The sequence below is a fragment of the Xenia sp. Carnegie-2017 genome, unplaced genomic scaffold, assembly GCF_021976095.1.
Source record: "Xenia sp. Carnegie-2017 unplaced genomic scaffold, XeniaSp_v1 HiC_scaffold_22, whole genome shotgun sequence".
Classification (NCBI taxonomy): domain Eukaryota; kingdom Metazoa; phylum Cnidaria; class Anthozoa; order Malacalcyonacea; family Xeniidae; genus Xenia; species Xenia sp. Carnegie-2017.
In genome coordinates, this window is record NW_025813485.1 from 10,783,431 (window position 1) to 10,801,124 (window position 17,694).

The 17,694-nt window shown below is 36.6% G+C and overlaps 1 protein-coding gene across 1 annotated transcript; it reads left to right on the plus strand.

Moving 5' to 3' along the window:
- Positions 1–565: 565 nt before the first annotated feature.
- LOC124447295 (cytadherence high molecular weight protein 2-like) lies at positions 566–16,744 on the plus strand. Its single transcript, XM_046998200.1, has 4 exons — positions 566–892; positions 6,315–10,319; positions 10,924–15,709; positions 16,046–16,744. Exons 1-4 carry the CDS (start codon positions 701–703, stop codon positions 16,276–16,278), a joined length of 9,216 nt encoding a protein of 3,071 aa, XP_046854156.1. The 5' UTR covers positions 566–700; the 3' UTR covers positions 16,279–16,744.
- The last annotated feature ends 950 nt before the right edge of the window (positions 16,745–17,694 follow it).

Sequence of the window (17,694 nt, forward strand, 5' to 3'; positions counted from 1 at the left end):
AAAGAAAATAAGAATGAAGTGATTCGACTACGTATTTCGATGCATTGATGTCGTCTGAACGTTCTTCACATTGTGTAGTGTGTCATCATTATTACACATTTCGACATTGAACAAGTTCTCTCTTGCATAGTTTACTACCATAAACTTCATCATGCATATTTGTCTGATAAATTGTTAATGATAACCCAAGTAACAGTCAGTTGCTTGTTCGTGTGGAGAGCTCCACTCTTACGAAGTTAATCAGGAAATCGGCAATTTAGAAGCAATTGAAAAATGACAATCGTTTAAAGTATAATTTTTGAAAAGCCAAGCAAACTTTCTGATTCTGACTGAAAATCACATGTCAAAAACAGCCGCTAATTTTCAATGATTGAAACTGTAGCACTTGGCATATCAAACCTAAAAATTACAATAGCTGCAAAAATATGTACGTTTTTAAAGTTCCCTTGGCGTCCAATTATAACAATGCATTAAGATGGTATGAGGATTAATGTCGCATGCTTGAACGCAATTGGCTCCTGCAACGTTATTTGACTCACTTCCAATTGAGAGGTGATAAAACCTTGTGTACAGAACCCAACAAAAACAGACTTTGCTGAAGAGTGAACACCCATCAATAAAGGCAAGAAATATCGTAGGAAGCAATATATCTCTTTCGCTTTGACAACTTCAGTACGGATAGAACGGTTTTGCATTCGGAATGGCCGAGGATACCATTAATGTGGAGGACAAGCGTCGGAAAACTAGCAAAACCGTTTTTGTCGGATCCGACTTCACAGATCTAACTGCTCGGCAAATTGATGATGCTAAAGAAACTATTTTGGACCTCGAAACTTACTGGAGACGATTTCGCTTCGAAATCGACAGCTTAAAGGAGAATCACCGAGGAGAGGTATGTTATTACGAAGCTCTTTATTGTTTCTTCATCTTAATTGTTGTGTTGAAAGATCATATGCGTAAGAAACTTTTCATGGCAATGACATTTTAATGAAGTAGGAAGCTAACTTAGTCTGAAATGTTGTTCTTGTTTGCTGCGAAAGTAAATGCTCATTTAGCCGAAAGAAATTAAGCTCTTTTCCTAAAATTGTCATTTCGACCGCTTCTATAATTTGTGTGGTGAAAACAAACTTAACAGAACTAATCATACCCTATTATTACCATAGTTAAACATAGCCTACCTCTGCGCGTATACTAAAACTATGTAAGCACATTTGATAAGCTGCGTATGGAAATTTTTGAAAAACCTTTCAAATGTTCTATGGAATGGAGTGCTGGTCATTTAAACTGAGTAAACGCCAATTAATCATTTTTGCAATAACTTTTGTCGTTTAAGTACATGTTGACATGCCAACGGATCAAAAGCTTCTCTAAAATAAACTGTAAATTCGCTTGCCAGAGACAAGATGACAAATATATTTAAAATAGCAGAAAGACTAGTAATTGCTGATGCGTTTGGGCCGCCTTTGCAACTGAATGAATGGATGTTGACGAATACAATTGCCTCAAACCAAGGGAGATATGGGATTCGAAAGCAGTTGAACACAGTTTGTTGGCTTTATGTTCAGTTGATAAGGGATTTTAAACACCATGAATTTCTGGATTAATTAAAAACCCATTCCAGCTAATAGCAATTTTCACGGGCTTAGTGTACAATACAAATGAAAACTATTTATATTAAATGGGTCCGCGTATAAGCCATGTTCCAAAACAAAATTATGAAATTGATGCTGATTGCAAAGCATTTTTAAAAGTTTCACAACGCCAAACCTTTTCAGATTTGCTAATCGCATTTTATATCGATTTCAACAGCCGACGAGAGTGTTTATCTCAATTTTCGTTATCATTACGTTGGTTTGTCTACACGTAGTGAAGTAGAACGAGAACAGAAAATGTAAGCATTGTAAAACAAAATAATGACATATTTTAAGGCATTGTGCAGAGTGTCGTTTTAAGAGATGCAAATGTTAAATATTGGTAGCTACTCTTGAATAATGCTTTTAAACAATACTTTAGAACAATACAATATAAAAAGTGTAAAACTTTTGCAGTCCATAAACTTTATTCGATGTCATTATAATATAACAACACTCTAGTGTATATAAACCAGATTTTAATTGAATATTCAGGCATCTACGTGCGCTTCAGTATCCGTAAAATATAAACAAAGTCTGCTGATTATCTTTAGCGATAATTAACTTTTACTCCTGAAATGCAAATATTTTTTGTGTTGAGTCACTGGGAAAACAATGAATGAAATAGATTTTTAGAAGACATGAATAGTAATTTGTCTCGAGCAAAAGATCGGCTGGCTATGCCATTGGTTATTCTCAAATAATATTTTTAGGGTATATTAGTTTAATCGCAAATAAACCCTTTTTTCAACATCTAAATTTCATCTTTGGCGATGTTTCAATTATAGCGAAGTTTTCTTTAACGTGTAACTTGTTTATACATAATATAAATCCATTTATATTATGTATAATCTCTCTGATGATGGCTTTGGAATAAAGTGTAACTTGTTTGATATTGTTGATTTCTGAATTAGACCGTCTACGGTAAAGAAGTATTTCTGGTACGTAAAACAAGAAAAAAAAAACAAAAAAAAACCATCGACACGCTCGAAATAAATAGTCAAGCTGTAGTTGTACAAAGAGTCATACCGTGTTCATATGACTTTGACATGATATAAGCCAGGAAATCAAGCTTTTGGCTTTTTTGTCAATAATTACTGCAAACCAAACTAAATTTTATGGTTTGAGCTACATTCGCAGTTGACTAGTTCGTGCTTTGAAAGTAATCGCGACCCACTGCTAGGCGTTTTTACGCATGTGAACGTATGTTCTGGCAGGTTTTCACCATCAGCACCAAGATATTTGTTTTCATTGCCTATAATTTGCTAGCGATAAAGAAAATACTTGACATTTCGGCGGCATATTCTTTGCCGGGAAAACACGTTACTACACATACGTTCAGATCTGAATCAATGCTTTGGCAGGTATAAGGTAAGTCGAAATAAATCACTGCGGCTCATTTTTGATTACATTTACATTTCGAAACCGTAGAGGCAACTCAACTGAAAAAAATACATTCTTTAGAAATTCATCCCTAATAATCTTAATCTAAAACTAAAAAGTATTTTGAATTTACCCTTGAGCTGCTATAATTTATTTTGATTTTTGCCTGTGCCTGCCATTGAATCAGTGTTATCCATAGTTTGACGAAGTTTTGTTTTGAAGCTCTGTAGTCATGAAATATTGCTCAGGTAGTACATCTTTTGCAATGTGATGCAGGCATGAAAGTTTAATGCAGGCTGATTCCAAAAGTTTTTTACTGGAAAATTTTAGACTTACAATATTTGTTAGATGCAGTAGCTCTTTAATATTCTATTAATCTAATGTGAAATTGTTGACTTCTTTATTGTTTGTGAAACTGTGATTATAGTTAAAGTTGAATTCTAATGCAGAATGGTGCAGGCTTCTATTTGGTGAGGCATTTGTTGAAAAGGAAATTATTGCTTGTGCATTATGAAACAATTCTGTTGTTGAAGAACAGTCTTGTTTGCTACAAATGTTACTGTTTGTACAGACTTTGATATTGCATGTGAGTCTGATTCAATTTTTAATCTATCTTAAAAGATTAATAAGTTGAGTAATGACATAACTTCTGCATGTTTTTCCAAATCATAAAGACCAAAGACCACACCAAATCATTGATTATTTAAAGACCAGACAAAATTATTGATAAGCCAATTGAACATGCTCTGGTTTAAAGTACAGACAGCAATGTATATTTCATTCCAAGTAATGCATTTCACCATTTCTCTCAGCTGTTTCTGTAAATATTTTATTTTTAAATACTTATACTGTACTTTCAAATTATGACTTAAACGTATAAAATACAAAATTCAAAAGTATATTATTTTAGCATATTGGATTAGCCATAATTGTTTGTTGGAGTGGTTAAGAGCTTGTAAATTGGAGTCATATTTCAGAACACAATGATAATTTATAATCTTTCTATGTAGCACAGGCTTTTACTGTAGAATACTATTGAATCGTTAGCATAAGGGCAAACTTTTCCAATGATTTTTGACTGGAAGACAATCTTCGTAAATTAACCTTTAGTTAAGAGCAGTTTGACACAATGGTCACTACGTGCAATCCAATCCATCGTAAAGCCATTTCTTTCTTCTTTCCATATTCCTTGATTCTGCTAACATGTAGTTACGCGTTTTAGCTATCAAATAATCAATTGTTGAAGCTATATCCGCAGAAAATCAAAATATTTCCTTAACAGACAAACAAACTTGTTTTTATCGCCATACAAACACTAGTTCAAATTTCAAAATTAGGAAAGAAAATGGCGGAAATTGATCATGTGACCAATATTGCCTTACCAACGTTTGCAAACCAGAGAACAATACATGTCCCAACTCTTCCAAAAGAGGGCTCTGGTCTGAACCGGTCTGAACATTTTAGTGATTTAACAAGCTATTTACGTTACTATTGTACATTATGCTAAATGCCCATGTATTTGCAACGTGATATACCAATTTGCAAGGACAGACACCGCTAAAACTCTGTCCTCCATCTCTATATCATAATTTTCATTTTCTGATGAATCTGAAGATGATAATTCCGACACAGATGAGGACATTTAAAAAAAAACGAAGCAATAAACGAAATATCGGCAACAATATTGATTATTTTAAAAAGCAAATAACTTGTTTTGATTAGAGCGTACACAACTGTGTTCCTTACATGACGTCACAAAATGTACTGGATACCAGATCCCATTGGGAAAAGAATGTAGTGAAAATCTGCACTTTAAAACTGCGATTGCGAAGAAAGCTTTGATCTCAATTCATTCGTTTTTCAAGTTTATAGTTTTCAAGAACTGCTCTTTCAAACCATACAAAATCCTACTAGGTTTATATGCTCTTTAATAAACGAGTGCGATGCCTTTACGGAGAAATATCGGACTGAGGTTTTTTGTACAGACTGAGCCCGTAGGGCGTGGTTTGTACAAAAAGACAGAAGTCGGATATTTCTCAGTAAAGACCGAGAAAGTGAGGTTATTAAAATAATTATTATATGGCATTATTTGACCTGAAACGAAGCTGCTTTCTTTCTCGTCTTTGCTGTTTTTTACCAGCCGGCTTTCACTTTTCTAGTTTTGGTCCATAAAAAAATCGTTTCAAATTGTATCGTCTGGATATTTAAATTGTTTTCAAAGTGTTTTTCCTTCGATAAACATTTGCAAATGTTTTTTTGTTTCGTTTATTTTGCGTTTTGCTGTTTGCATTACGAAGTTTATTTACATTTAATTGTAAAATTACGGGTTTTGCACAGTGGTTGATTCCAATAAAATAATGGACCGGCAAAAATGTTTCTGAGCAATTCAAAGTGCGCCATTTAGCACCTGGAAGCACCAATGTTAAATGTTTTTGTTCACTCTGAGAACAATAGATTTTGAAAAAAAGGAGTAATGATAATGATATGAAATTTTAAAAGCAGGAGTAAAGCATGCGGATTGGCGTCTTGTTCTCTTAATATTAAATAAACAAGAGTTTGAAACCGAGTCGGTAGTAATTCCTTTCTTTTCCAAAGACATCGTCGGACTAATAGATTACAAAACAAGTTTTGAAATATTTACCATGGGGTTTTGAAGCAAAGAGCCTCCCAGTTTTTCAGAGATATCTGTCGTGAAACATTTTGGAAATGAATATGTACAAACCAACTTGCACAAAATACTAACAATCAATCGCTTTAAGATCCTCGAATGTTTGCAAAGTCATTTAATAGCCAATAGATAGCCACGACGTTAAATGAAAACTGTTGACGCTTTTGGACATAAATATTATTTCAAATATGATGAGTTAGGAGGCTCTTTACACGACCTCTTGCGTATAGTTATTATAAAGCTTCCAGCCTGCTGCATGTTTGCAAATGATATAAGCCCTTGGTGCGTTTGTTTTATGCGCAATTCATTTGACGTGTTGAATAATGGAGTAAAGTCATAGAATTTATAGTCCATCACACGTCCTCTGGGAGGTTATGTTCCTCTATTAACTAAATAAAGCCATGTCGACGATGTGTATGACATCATAACCGAAGGAAAAGTTTGCACATGTCTTTTGTAAAACTGTAGATTTAGTCAAGTACATTAAAATAAGTTGTAAAAGAAAATCTGAGAGTGTGTCCATTGACTGAGTTACAAAATATGGATGAAAAGAATTCACTTCTTATAAGAACTTTAAACTAATATTGCAAACTTTTTAGCACTTAAACAAGTATTGTTTTAATTGGACTTAGGTAAATAAACTTGGTCAAGAAATAGAGAATTTATTACGTCAAAAAACTGCGCTCCAAGACCAGCTAAAGACCACGAGATGGGATGCTAAGCGCCTTCAGGACGATTTAATTCAGTCTCAGAGAAATCTCACAGAAAAGCAATTCGAAAATGACGGTCTAAACAAGCAATTGAAGAGCAGGAATACACTCGTTGACAAACTAAAGTCTGAGAAGAATGCATTACAGAAAGAAATTGATCGTCTGCGAATGGAACTTGCTTCAAAAGACATGATCACCGTCACTAAGACCGATAATGTCGAGTCAGGAGTGGACGATGATCTGTTTAGTTACAACAATGAGATATCAGACTGGCAAGCGAGCGCTGAACTTGCCAACAAAGAGAAAGATGGATTATTAAACGAGTTAAAGGAGCTTCAAACTGAATACAATCAGCTCAAAGGTGATCACGATAAAGCCAAACGTGATCTGCAAATGTGCGAAAAATCAAGCCGAATGCAAATGTCGAAGTGCGAAACCCTGCTGCAAAATCTTGGTAAACAACGCGATGCCATGAAACAACAATTGGATGAATTAAAAGACCAATTGAAGAAAACCAAGGATAACAACGCTCAATATCAAAAGGAAGTGTTAGACAAACAAAAGTTGGCTGATTCTTTAAAAGAAGAAGCCGGAGCAAAAGCGTCACAGATTGAGCGCCTAGCGTCAGATAACGACGATTTGAGCAACAAAATCGAAAAATTAAAGAAAGATCTTGCTCAAGCGCAAATCACAAATCAGGTAATAACGAAAGATCGCGATGGGTTTCAGCGAGACTTGCAGCGTGCTGAGAATGATATCGACTCTCTCGAAAAATCCCTGGAAAAAACACAAACTGATAAAAGTGACCTACAGAAGGACTTCAACATAACATTAAATAAGTTAACGAACCTTGAAGACGCTTACGAAAAGACGCAAGATAGACTTAAGACTCACGAAGCTCAAATTCCCAAGCTTAAAGCTCGTGTTACTGAATCTGAAGGCAATCTAATGTCCATGAGCAGAAAGCATCAGAAACTTGAAGAAAACCTTGCTAAGACGAAAGCTGACATGGGGAAGGCACTAGATGATTTAGCTTCAGCAAACGAGCAGGTCGATCAGCTGGCGACTACATGTCAAGATGGAGTTCGTGACCGCGATGATTACAAACAACGCTTAGCACGATGTGAAAAATACATTTCTGAATTGAGGCAACAGCTTCAAAACACAATTGAGGAAAGAGACAACCTAGACAACGAAGTGTCGAAATCCAAAATGCAAATTGGTAGACTGGAATCTCAGCATAATACCGCACAACGTGAAAAAGCACAGCTGAATGGTCATCTAAGTGATGCTAAAGCTAAGAATGCTAAAATAATGGCTGATCATAATGTCATGAAAACAACGTGCAATGAAAACAACAAAAGTTTGCAATGGCATAAAAATCAACTTGAAAGCAAGAACAACACCATTGCCGATCTGAAAAAGCGAATTGCAACGTTGGAATCAAAGCTAGAACCGTTGTATGAAGAAGTAGGAAATCTACAGTCAAAATGCGAGCTTCTCGGAGAAGAAAATGAAGGTTTTCAAGAAAGAGCACTAGAAGCAGAATTCAAATGCAAAGAATTCCAGACAGATTACAATATACTACAAAAAGAAAAAGAAGATTTGACCGAAATTGTACAAGAACTAACAAAAAAGATCTCGGAGCTTCAGACTTCATTAAGCATCAGCCAGTATGAGGTGAATGACTACAAGAGCCAGGTGCTTGTTTTCAAGCAGAAATTAGATAAAATAGACCGTGAGCTGGACGAAGTAAACAAAGAAAGAATTGAGCTCGAATTACGACACAGCGATCTTCAAAATAATTACAAGAAGGCCAGTGATGAATCCATTGTACTTAAACATAAACTAAGTGATGTACAATCGTCATTGAACGATCACATGACCAAGTCAAACGACAACGAAAATTTGATCATAATGCTTCGTGAAAAGACTGTACTACAAGAAAACGAGCTTGACGAAATAAAGAGCGACTTGGATCACTACAAGAATTCATTTGAAATCACAGAAGATGAGAAAAACAAGTTGGTGTTCGAACTCAAAAATCGTGATGATGAGATCAAAAACTTGCATGACGTCATCAAGCAAAAAGAACAAATCGACATCGAGCAGAATATCACAGTTCAAACTTCAAATGTTGTAGAGTCTAGCATGGGTGATTTTTTCGATGGTCCATCACAGCAAGATCTCGACGACGAGTTGGCAAGAAATAAGGAACTGCAAGACGAGGTTGATAATCTTAAAGAAAAAATGAATCATTTGAAGAATGAATGCGTCGCTGCAAAACGTGACATACACGATCTTCAAGAAGAATTGAAAAGTGCTAAAGATAAAATCCATCAATTGCAAGATGAAAATGATCATTTGACTGAAGAAAAGGCTGTTGAATCCGAGAGAGCGACATTAGCCGAAGCGAAAGCGGATGACTTGGAAAAGGAAGCGGACACTGCTAACCAGAAACTTGAAAAAACCGAAGAAGATCTTAACGAGGCTCGTGGGCGAGTATCTAAACTGGACTCGCAGCTGAATTCCCTACAAAAGCAAAAAGTTAAGTTGCAACGTCAATTGGACGACTCAAACAGCAACTTTGCGAAATGTAAGGAGGACATAATGAGTCTTGAAAGTAATTTGTCCGAACTGAAGATGAAAAATGACTCAATAAGCAGCTCGCTTGAAAAGAAGGAACGAAATCTTGCAAACGTCACTCTTGATGCAACAAATAAGCAAAACGAATTAGACGCTATAAAACATGACGTTGAAAATCTCAAATCGACAAACGATGTCTTGACAACGGAATTAAAGGAAGACGGTAAACGCATGCAACAGCTTCAAGATCAAACACAAGATATGAAAAAACAAATTCAAAAACTTCGTGAAGTCCAAGATAGTTTAGAAAATCAATTGAACACAAAAACTTTCCAGTTCACCACATCTCAGGCACAGCTAGAAAACGCCCGTAAAGACCATGACCACTACAAAAATGAGCTAGCCACTGCACAAAAAAATGCAAAGAAGGATCGAGATGACATCGCCCACCTTCGAAATCGTGTCCGTGCTTTAGAACGTCAGAGTGAACAGTATGAAAAGGAAATCAAAACCAAAGACGCCTTGATTGACAAGCTGAGAAAGAGCAAAACACAAATTGAAACTGATCTTATAAAAGCCAAGAAAGACCTGGATTCATTAAGAGTGTTGTACCAAAATGTTCAAGATGTCAATCGGAAATACGAGGAGCAAGTTCGAGAAAAGACTTTGAAGATCAATTCTCTAGTGATGAGCTGCAACAAGATGAAAAAGGAAGTTATTCCAATAAGTTCCAGCATCACTGTACAACGCGTATCAGAAGTTGAAAGTGTCCAACAAGGCATTACCCTCGAACGCGAGAACGGCCTCCGTTCAGAAATTCAAGTCAGTAAAAACAGATTCGGTAAGCTGGAAGGTGATTACAAAAGGGCACAACAAAATATCACTGAATTGACCCAGGAGAATAGGATGCTTCAAAAGCGTGTTAACGACTTGCAGAATCGTTTTGACAAGTGTAATGCTGATTTCCAACTGGTGAAGAAAGATTACAACGATGCATCGGACAAGATATCTGACTTGGAAGTTAAGAACGAGTACGAAACAAGAGAAAAGAACTCACTTCAGCATCAGTTGGACGAGTCAAATACACGAGTTGCTTCTCAGAGAGCTGAGATTTTGAAGGTCGAACAGAAACTGATTGAGATGAAAATGCTGCATGATGTTGCTCAGAAAGATCTCCTGGAGAAAGAAGACGATTTGCAGAATCTCTTAAAGGACAATAAAAGTCTGGAGAAACATCTGGATGCAGTCAAAGTGTCTCTTAAGCAGGTGCAAGACGAGAAAACGTGCCTAAAGACTGATCAAGGACGATTGCAGCAAGAAATTCTAGACCTCAAAGATAAGGTTAGTAAAGAAATTGGTCGTCTGACATTAATGATCTTTGTCGGAGCTTGCATAAGTGTATAGAAAATTTAAAAAGACTAGAAATTTGAAAACTGATTATTAACAACGCCAAATTATTTATAAAGTGAGTTTGTGTTGAAACGCAATATGCTGTTGTAAAATCAAATGAATTTTCAAGCACGTTCTTTTTCATGTATTATACACGCTTCGCCTCTTGAGTTTTTGAGATGGGAAAGTGTTCTATTAAAGGGAAATTAAACAATTCCTTCTGTTAATTGGTTTATTTTCCGAACTTGACCGAGTTTCCAATATTTTATTTATATATATCACATGCAAAAGATCATTTAGGTATTGGAAAATACTATGTGCGTATATTACGTGTCTTTTTTTCAAAATGCAAAATGTCTAATGACTGTTGAATGAGATAATGTTCTAACAAACATCGATTTGTTTTCTTTCATTCTTTCATAAAAAGTTGGAACTTTAAAGATAACCACTAGTGATTTTTAATATCCATTGTTAAAAATCAATTTTAAATTAGTAATAGCGAAACTTGCAAAGTTTAATGCTTTAAAAATTAACAAACTGAGACATTTGGTTACAGATAGCAGATTCCGAAAAAAATATACACAAAGCCCTGAGCGATAAAGATCGTTTACAGAAGGACGTCAAGGATTGTCTTGCACAGATAACTGGCCTGGAGCATCAAATCGACCGGTTGACACAAGAGAAGGGAAATTTGTATCAAAAGATTGAGGAATTGAAGGAGACTGCAGGACGCCATTGGAACGAATTTAACAAATGCGAAAAAGAGCTGGCTCAAGTCCAATCTTCATTTGACTGCCTTAAAGCCAATGACGACGAGAAAGAACACAAAATTAGCATACTTACTGAGTCCAACATTTACGTAGAAAAAGAAAATGGAGAACTTAAGGAACAGTTAAAGAAGCTTAATGCTAATTTGAATGATGCAGCTGAAAAGAACCTACAAAACGAGATCATAGTGACCAGCACTGACGTGCAAATTGTAGAGAGTGCTCCAGAAATGTGGGATGAAAAAGATCCTGCCGAAGATTCGACCATCTTAAAAAGAAAGATTGACGAACTGAAAAGTGATCTCGCTGAAAGCCAAGATAGGGAAAAAGATTCTCAGGCTAAATTTATGGAATTGAATGCATACATCGTCAAACTGGAATCTATTTACGAGCAGCTTGTCGCAAGAAAAGAGGAGATAGAGCAACAGCTGTACGATGCACAACGTGAGTACAAGCCCCTAAATGACGAATTTGCGTCGTCAAAAGCCGAACTCTTTGCTCTTGGTAAGCAGTATTCGGATATCAAGCGAGAGAATGCCAGTCTCAGAATGCAGCTGAACAAAATGCAACAGACCAAAAACATGTTGGAAGAACAGCACGAGGATGTTATTACCAAAGACAGGATTAATGAGCAAAATCTACTTAACTCAGAGCGTCGACTTCAAGAACTGCAGATGCAGTTGGACCAACAAGGAAAAGCCGGTAAAGATGGTATAATCAAAAATCTGAAAGATGAGAAAAAAGAGCTCGAAAAACAAGTGCACCTTCTTCGCGAAGATCTAAACCTGATGCAGGCCAATCTCGATGGTGCTCAAAAGAAACGAGATGATCTCGAAGCTCAGTTGTTCAATATGAAGAAACAATTTTCTGATGTCGATCTAAGGATGAAAACTTTAGCGCAAGAAAACAATGATTTGAATGACGATATTATTGAAGGACAACGCAAGCAAGCCAACCTTCAAAACGAATTGCAAAAAGCAATGAAAGAGAAAGCTATTCTTCGAGGGGAGCTGGATGAAGCCAAGGCTCAAATTTTCCTAATAAAAGAATCGCACGCAAATTTGGAAAGTCAAGTTGCTGAACATCGATCGAATGTTGATACTTACAAAAAAGATCTTGGCGATCGACAGAATGACGTTGACTGGCTAAGAAACCAGGTTCATGCTTTCGAAAATGAAATAAGTTCGCTAAAAGTTCGATTGAATTCATGTCACGATAAATACGAGAAAGCTCTACAAGAAGCAACTGCGTTGACAGACAAGATCCATGAAAAGGACAACAATATTGCTGATCTTCAATTTAAGTTCAAAAGTCTCGAACAGGAGTATAATGCAATGAAGAACGAGCTCGGCGTAGCAAAAGCGTCCGCTGAAGATTATAAAAAGTCCTACTTTGATAGCAAAAAAGAAATTGAACGATTGAACCTCGAAGTTTTAAGCTTCACTCAACAAGTTGCAACTTTGAAGTCTCGAATTGAAGTTTTAGAAGCAGAGAGAGATCGTTACAAGGAATTATGGGATAAAATGAAAAAGAGCAACTCAGAATTGAAAATTCAGCTCGAGTTCGTTCACAATGAGAAGAACAAAATGGCAAATGATATGAATGTTATCAAGAGAGAGAACGAAAGCGTCCAGAATTCCCCTCCTCCTGATCAAGTTGATTCTGGAAAAGACAGAATGACGAAGATCTACGAGCTTCAGAGCAGTTTTGATAACATCAAACGTGATCACGATGATGCTCAACGCGATCTCGCAAACCTGAGAAAAAAGAACATGAAATTGGAAACCATCGTGGCTGATCTAAACCGCAAAATAGATGGTATCGATTACGATAATCAATGGAAAACCAAAAGGATTGCTGAACTTGAAAGACAATTAGCCGATTTGCAAAATAGCAACAAAGTTGCCAGGGAAGATGTTCTTGTGTGGCAAAAGAAGATTGCAAAGCTTGAACAAGACTTAAACACTGCAAAGAACAAAAATAATCGACTTGAAGCGTTTAATGCAGCTTACGATGGAAAGATAAAAGAGCTGAACAGTGATGTGATTGATGCAAATCAGAAAATAGCCCAACTTGAGAGCTCTACCAATGCGTTGCAAGATACCGTAGAGAAGAAACAAAAAGACCTCTTGAATTCACAGAAAGCAATTGCAAACCTTGAGACTGTTAACGAAAATCTCTCTAAAACCAAAACAGATCAACAGCGAAGCCTTCAGGCAGCAAGAGCCAAGATCCTCGAGCTGGAAGAAAACGTGCAAACGGAAGTTAAGCAAGTTTCTCAGCTGAAAGGTATTTTAGGCGATAACAAGCTACGAAATGAAAACTTGAAGAATGAAAATGCCCGATTGCAAAAGAAGCTTCTGAATTTACAGTCCTCTACAGATGAATGTAAACGTGATGTTGCCGAAATGAAGTACATCATAAGTCGATTGCAGACTGATAACGAACACCTTGATGGGGACAACCAGATACTAAGAAAGCAACTAAACGATACAAAGGAGGATAACGCAAAGATCCAAAACGAAAAACGAGACATCATCAATCAACTTCAAAAACTGAAAATGCAAATTGCTGAGCTGCAACATAATAACGAAATGCTACGAGATGAGAACGAAAAGTTGAAGCGTGATCTGACTGCTTTCCAAATCCAGATCCAAGAGATGGACAAAAACGAGCAATTAAAACCACAGCAAGAAGTGATGGTAGAATCAACTCCTGGTGACGATTTGTTCAGCGAACCAAGCTCGGCAGAGCTTGATTTCCTTCGTCCAGAAAAAGACCGTCTTCAAAACGAAGCATCTGACCTGAAAAAGAAGTTAGTGAATCTGCAAGACGCTCATGACAACCTAAATGAAGAAAAGACAACAATGGATGAACAGATCCTTGTCTTTCAGAGGAACGTCTCCGATCTGAACAGAGAAAAACAAGAACTGGCATCAAGTACCGGCAAGCTGAAGCGTGATCTTGAAGATGCAATCAAGAAGTTAGTTGACGTTGAAGAAGAGAGCCAAAGGTTGCGCATGGAGAATGTTTCGTTAAAGAAAGACGTAGAGGAAACACAGAAGGAGCTTGTTAAGATTCAAGCACAATACGAATTACACATCACACAATTATCTGACAATCGGAAAGGTTCTCAAGTTTCCACCCAGAAAATGAAAAGCCTCGAAGAAGCTTTGAAACGAAGTCAAGAACACGAAAACGATTTGCAAAAGGATGTACTAGATGCTCACAAGAAAGCAGCTTCCATGGAATATGAATTGAAAAATGCAAAAGACAACATCCAGGAGTTTGAGGATGCATGTATAGCAAACAATGAAAAAATAAAGTCATTGAAAGAAGAAGTTGTTCTTGGTGAAAAGAAAACGTCAGAATTGGAAGCCAATTTGGAAGACGCCGAAGAAAAAATTAGAGATCAAGAAAACGAGATTAGCAGCTTAAAGGAGAAATTGGACGAGCTTGACAGCAAAGACAGACAATCTCAAGATGGCAGAAATGATTTGGAAAGCCAGTTTACAACACTGAAGAGCCGATGTAGAAAATTAGAGGATCTATTGAACGAAGCTAATCGTGACCGAGATAACTTGCAACGACGTTTGAGCGATCTGCAAAATGAGCACGACAATCAAAACTCCGATTTCTCAAAACAGATTTCGCAAATACATCAAACGACCGAGATCTACCGTCGCGATCTTGCAGATCGTGATAATCAAAACAAGATTCTGAAAAAGCAAGTTAACGAATTGACGAAAGAAAATGAGCATTTGAAACGAGATATGACAAATAAGAAAAACAATGTTGACACGTATTTGATCGAGATTGAAAGACTCAAGCAAGAATTAATTATCATTCGCGAAAAAGCCACGAGAACCGATCCACGCATAGCGGAGGAAATTTCCGAGTTGAAACAAAAATACGATGAAATTGAAAGCGAGAAAGAGACGCTTCGTAATGAGAAACAAAATCTTCAGTATCAACTTAAGATTGTGACGGAGAAGTTGAGCGAAATCGAAATCGTCTATCGACAGAGTTCAAGTGGAATGGATACTGTGACACAAGAAATGTATGCCCTTCGACAGAAGATTAATACAATGGAACTTGATCTTCAAAAGGCGATTAAAGACAGAATGTTGTTGGAAGAGCAACTCGAGAAGGCAAACCGCGAGCTTGTCAACCGTCAAGATCTGATCACAAAGTTGGAGAAAGAGCTACGTGACCTGCGCGTCGAAAAGGAATTCCACGATCACGCTATAGAGGAACGTGAACAAGCTATCAAATCACTACGCATAAAAGTGGTGAACTTGGAAAAGGAGATCGCCAGCCTGAAGTGGGATATAGAAGTTTTAAAGAAAGAAAAGCAAACGACTGAAGTCACACTTGATGTAAAACCAAAGATTGAGAGGACTACCTACGAGATCACACACGCAATGAGTCCCGAATCTCAGTCCATAGTAACTGGAAGACCGCACGAAGTTTCTACGCTGGATTTCAGCATCAATGAAAAACCAAGCGAAAGGACGACAACAACAAGAGTCTTCTCCAGAGGATTTAGTGATCCGGAACACACTGAGCTTCATGGTAAGTTATTTTTTGTTTACATTATACACACAATGTTTGCAATTAAATTGAACACTCTTGAAGCTAGGTGAAACCTTCAGCGAGTTTTTTCATCATTCTATTGCTTACTGTTTTTATCTTGTACATGTAAACGTCTTTAGCTTTATTATAAAATTTTCCGATATTTGCTCAAAAATTTTTCGACTTTCGAATAAGTGCAAAAGCGTTCGATTGGATTATAGGCTTTCACAAATAGGGCATTTATAACATTTGGATGATTTCTTTAAGAGATTTGTTTTTGCTGGTAGATACAAGTTAAACATTAATTGATAACCTGACAAAGCACTTTGTTCTTAGTCGACGGGGGCGATCGTGAAGTGAGAACAAGAGTGATCAAAAGAGAGAGTAGAACAACCGAAGCCGTTTTGTCCCCAGGCTCTTTAAGCCATAGCATTTCTGAAGGATTTTTGCCAAATGACTCATCCACAACGTTCACACGAACCTTGTCTGGCGGTGGGGAAGGTGGCGAAGTTCAAGTCGTCCGCAGGGAAAGACGATCCCGAAGATTCCTCGACGAAGGAAAATACTGATTCACATGGAACAACGTACAGGAAAGTCCGTTGCCATGTAAGCAATAAACATTTACGAGCATCTTTCTATTTTAAAAAAACTTGTTTATTATTTTACAACTATGTAAGAACGAATAATATTATAGAATAAGTCAATGTAATTTAATGATTACTCGTGGGAAATGAGCACGCATGAAAACAACATATAATGTTAAAACCTTATATGATTAATCTAAGTGTAACCAAGGAAAAACTTCATTTACTGGTTTATTCACACACAACTTACAAGGGATATAGTCGTTATTTTTGCAGTCAAAACAGTTTATTGCCATTGTTTACTGTAAAGCTTATGGTATTTCATGGATGACTTTATTCCCCAAACTTGTGCACAATCTTAGTTTAGTTATTTAATGTTAATTTTTTCGTAGTTTCACTTGTGATGCACCATTTAAATTTTTGCCATTATCAATAAAACTTTAATTTGAAACTTGCGATTGATTCTTTATTTTAACAATTTTACAGGGTGTCTCAAAAAAGCGCAAACAATAGCTGTCGCTTATTGTTATAATTTCAATACGAAAGGACAAAGAGCGACGCAGTGGTATGCACAATGTTGACAGCTTGCTTGACACTTTAATTAAGATTTATCATCTATTTGAATTTCAGCAGTAGATGACGGCCATTGTTTGACGTTTGGGGGGCACCCTGTACAAGTCAATCATTTGAAGGATGGAAGACAAGAGAACACACGAATGAAAACATTCACGCTGTCAAGCGAAACGGCAACTCGATCTTGACATGCTAATTAACTTACTTCCAAATTAGATCAAGTTAATAGAGTCCTGAGATGGGATGTTGTTGTTGATGCTGACTGTCGTGACAATCTCATGACGGATCCTAGTGTTATCAATATGAAACACGGATTATTATTTTATCAGAAAAGAATTTCGTGTCTATTATGAGTAAAATTTTAGGTTTCAGTCCGTTATCTGTAAAAACAAGAGGATACATCTCTTTTCGTATCAGTATACATTCAGAAATCATATCTTGACTTGTGAACGCGGATTATACAATATCAATATATGAAACCATATCCCCTCCGAATTATGAATCTGCCACCGCCCTTTATCAATCACCTGGAAGCCAATCTAACGATATCAAGTACATAGATAGATAGATAGATAATTGTATTTACCCACGCTGGTATCGTTAGCAAAAGCTGGTTTCCACGTTAAGCGTGTAAAATATAAATTTGTAGTATATCCAAAATCATTTAAAACTTACCAACTCCAAAAACATGAAAATAGTCACTTAGCTGTGTGTCAAAATTTCAGACATTTACTCTTGTAAGAAAACGTTTTCTTCTTTCAAAATGCTCTTAATGTCAATTACTGGAAAGATAACAAAATAAGATAAGCCTCCAAGGGGAGAAAGGAA

What these genes read in the sequence shown, in the direction of transcription:
- LOC124447295 (XM_046998200.1), top strand. Translation starts at nt 701, where the DNA reads ATGGCCGAGGATACCATTAATGTGGAGGACAAGCGTCGGAAAACTAGC. An exon ending in TTCTAGACCTCAAAGATAAG is followed by an intron (nt 10,320 to 10,923) that starts GTTAGTAAAGAA and finishes ATTTGGTTACAG; the next exon opens with ATAGCAGATTCCGAAAAAAA. An exon ending in GGAACACACTGAGCTTCATG is followed by an intron (nt 15,710 to 16,045) that starts GTAAGTTATTTT and finishes CTTTGTTCTTAG; the next exon opens with TCGACGGGGGCGATCGTGAA.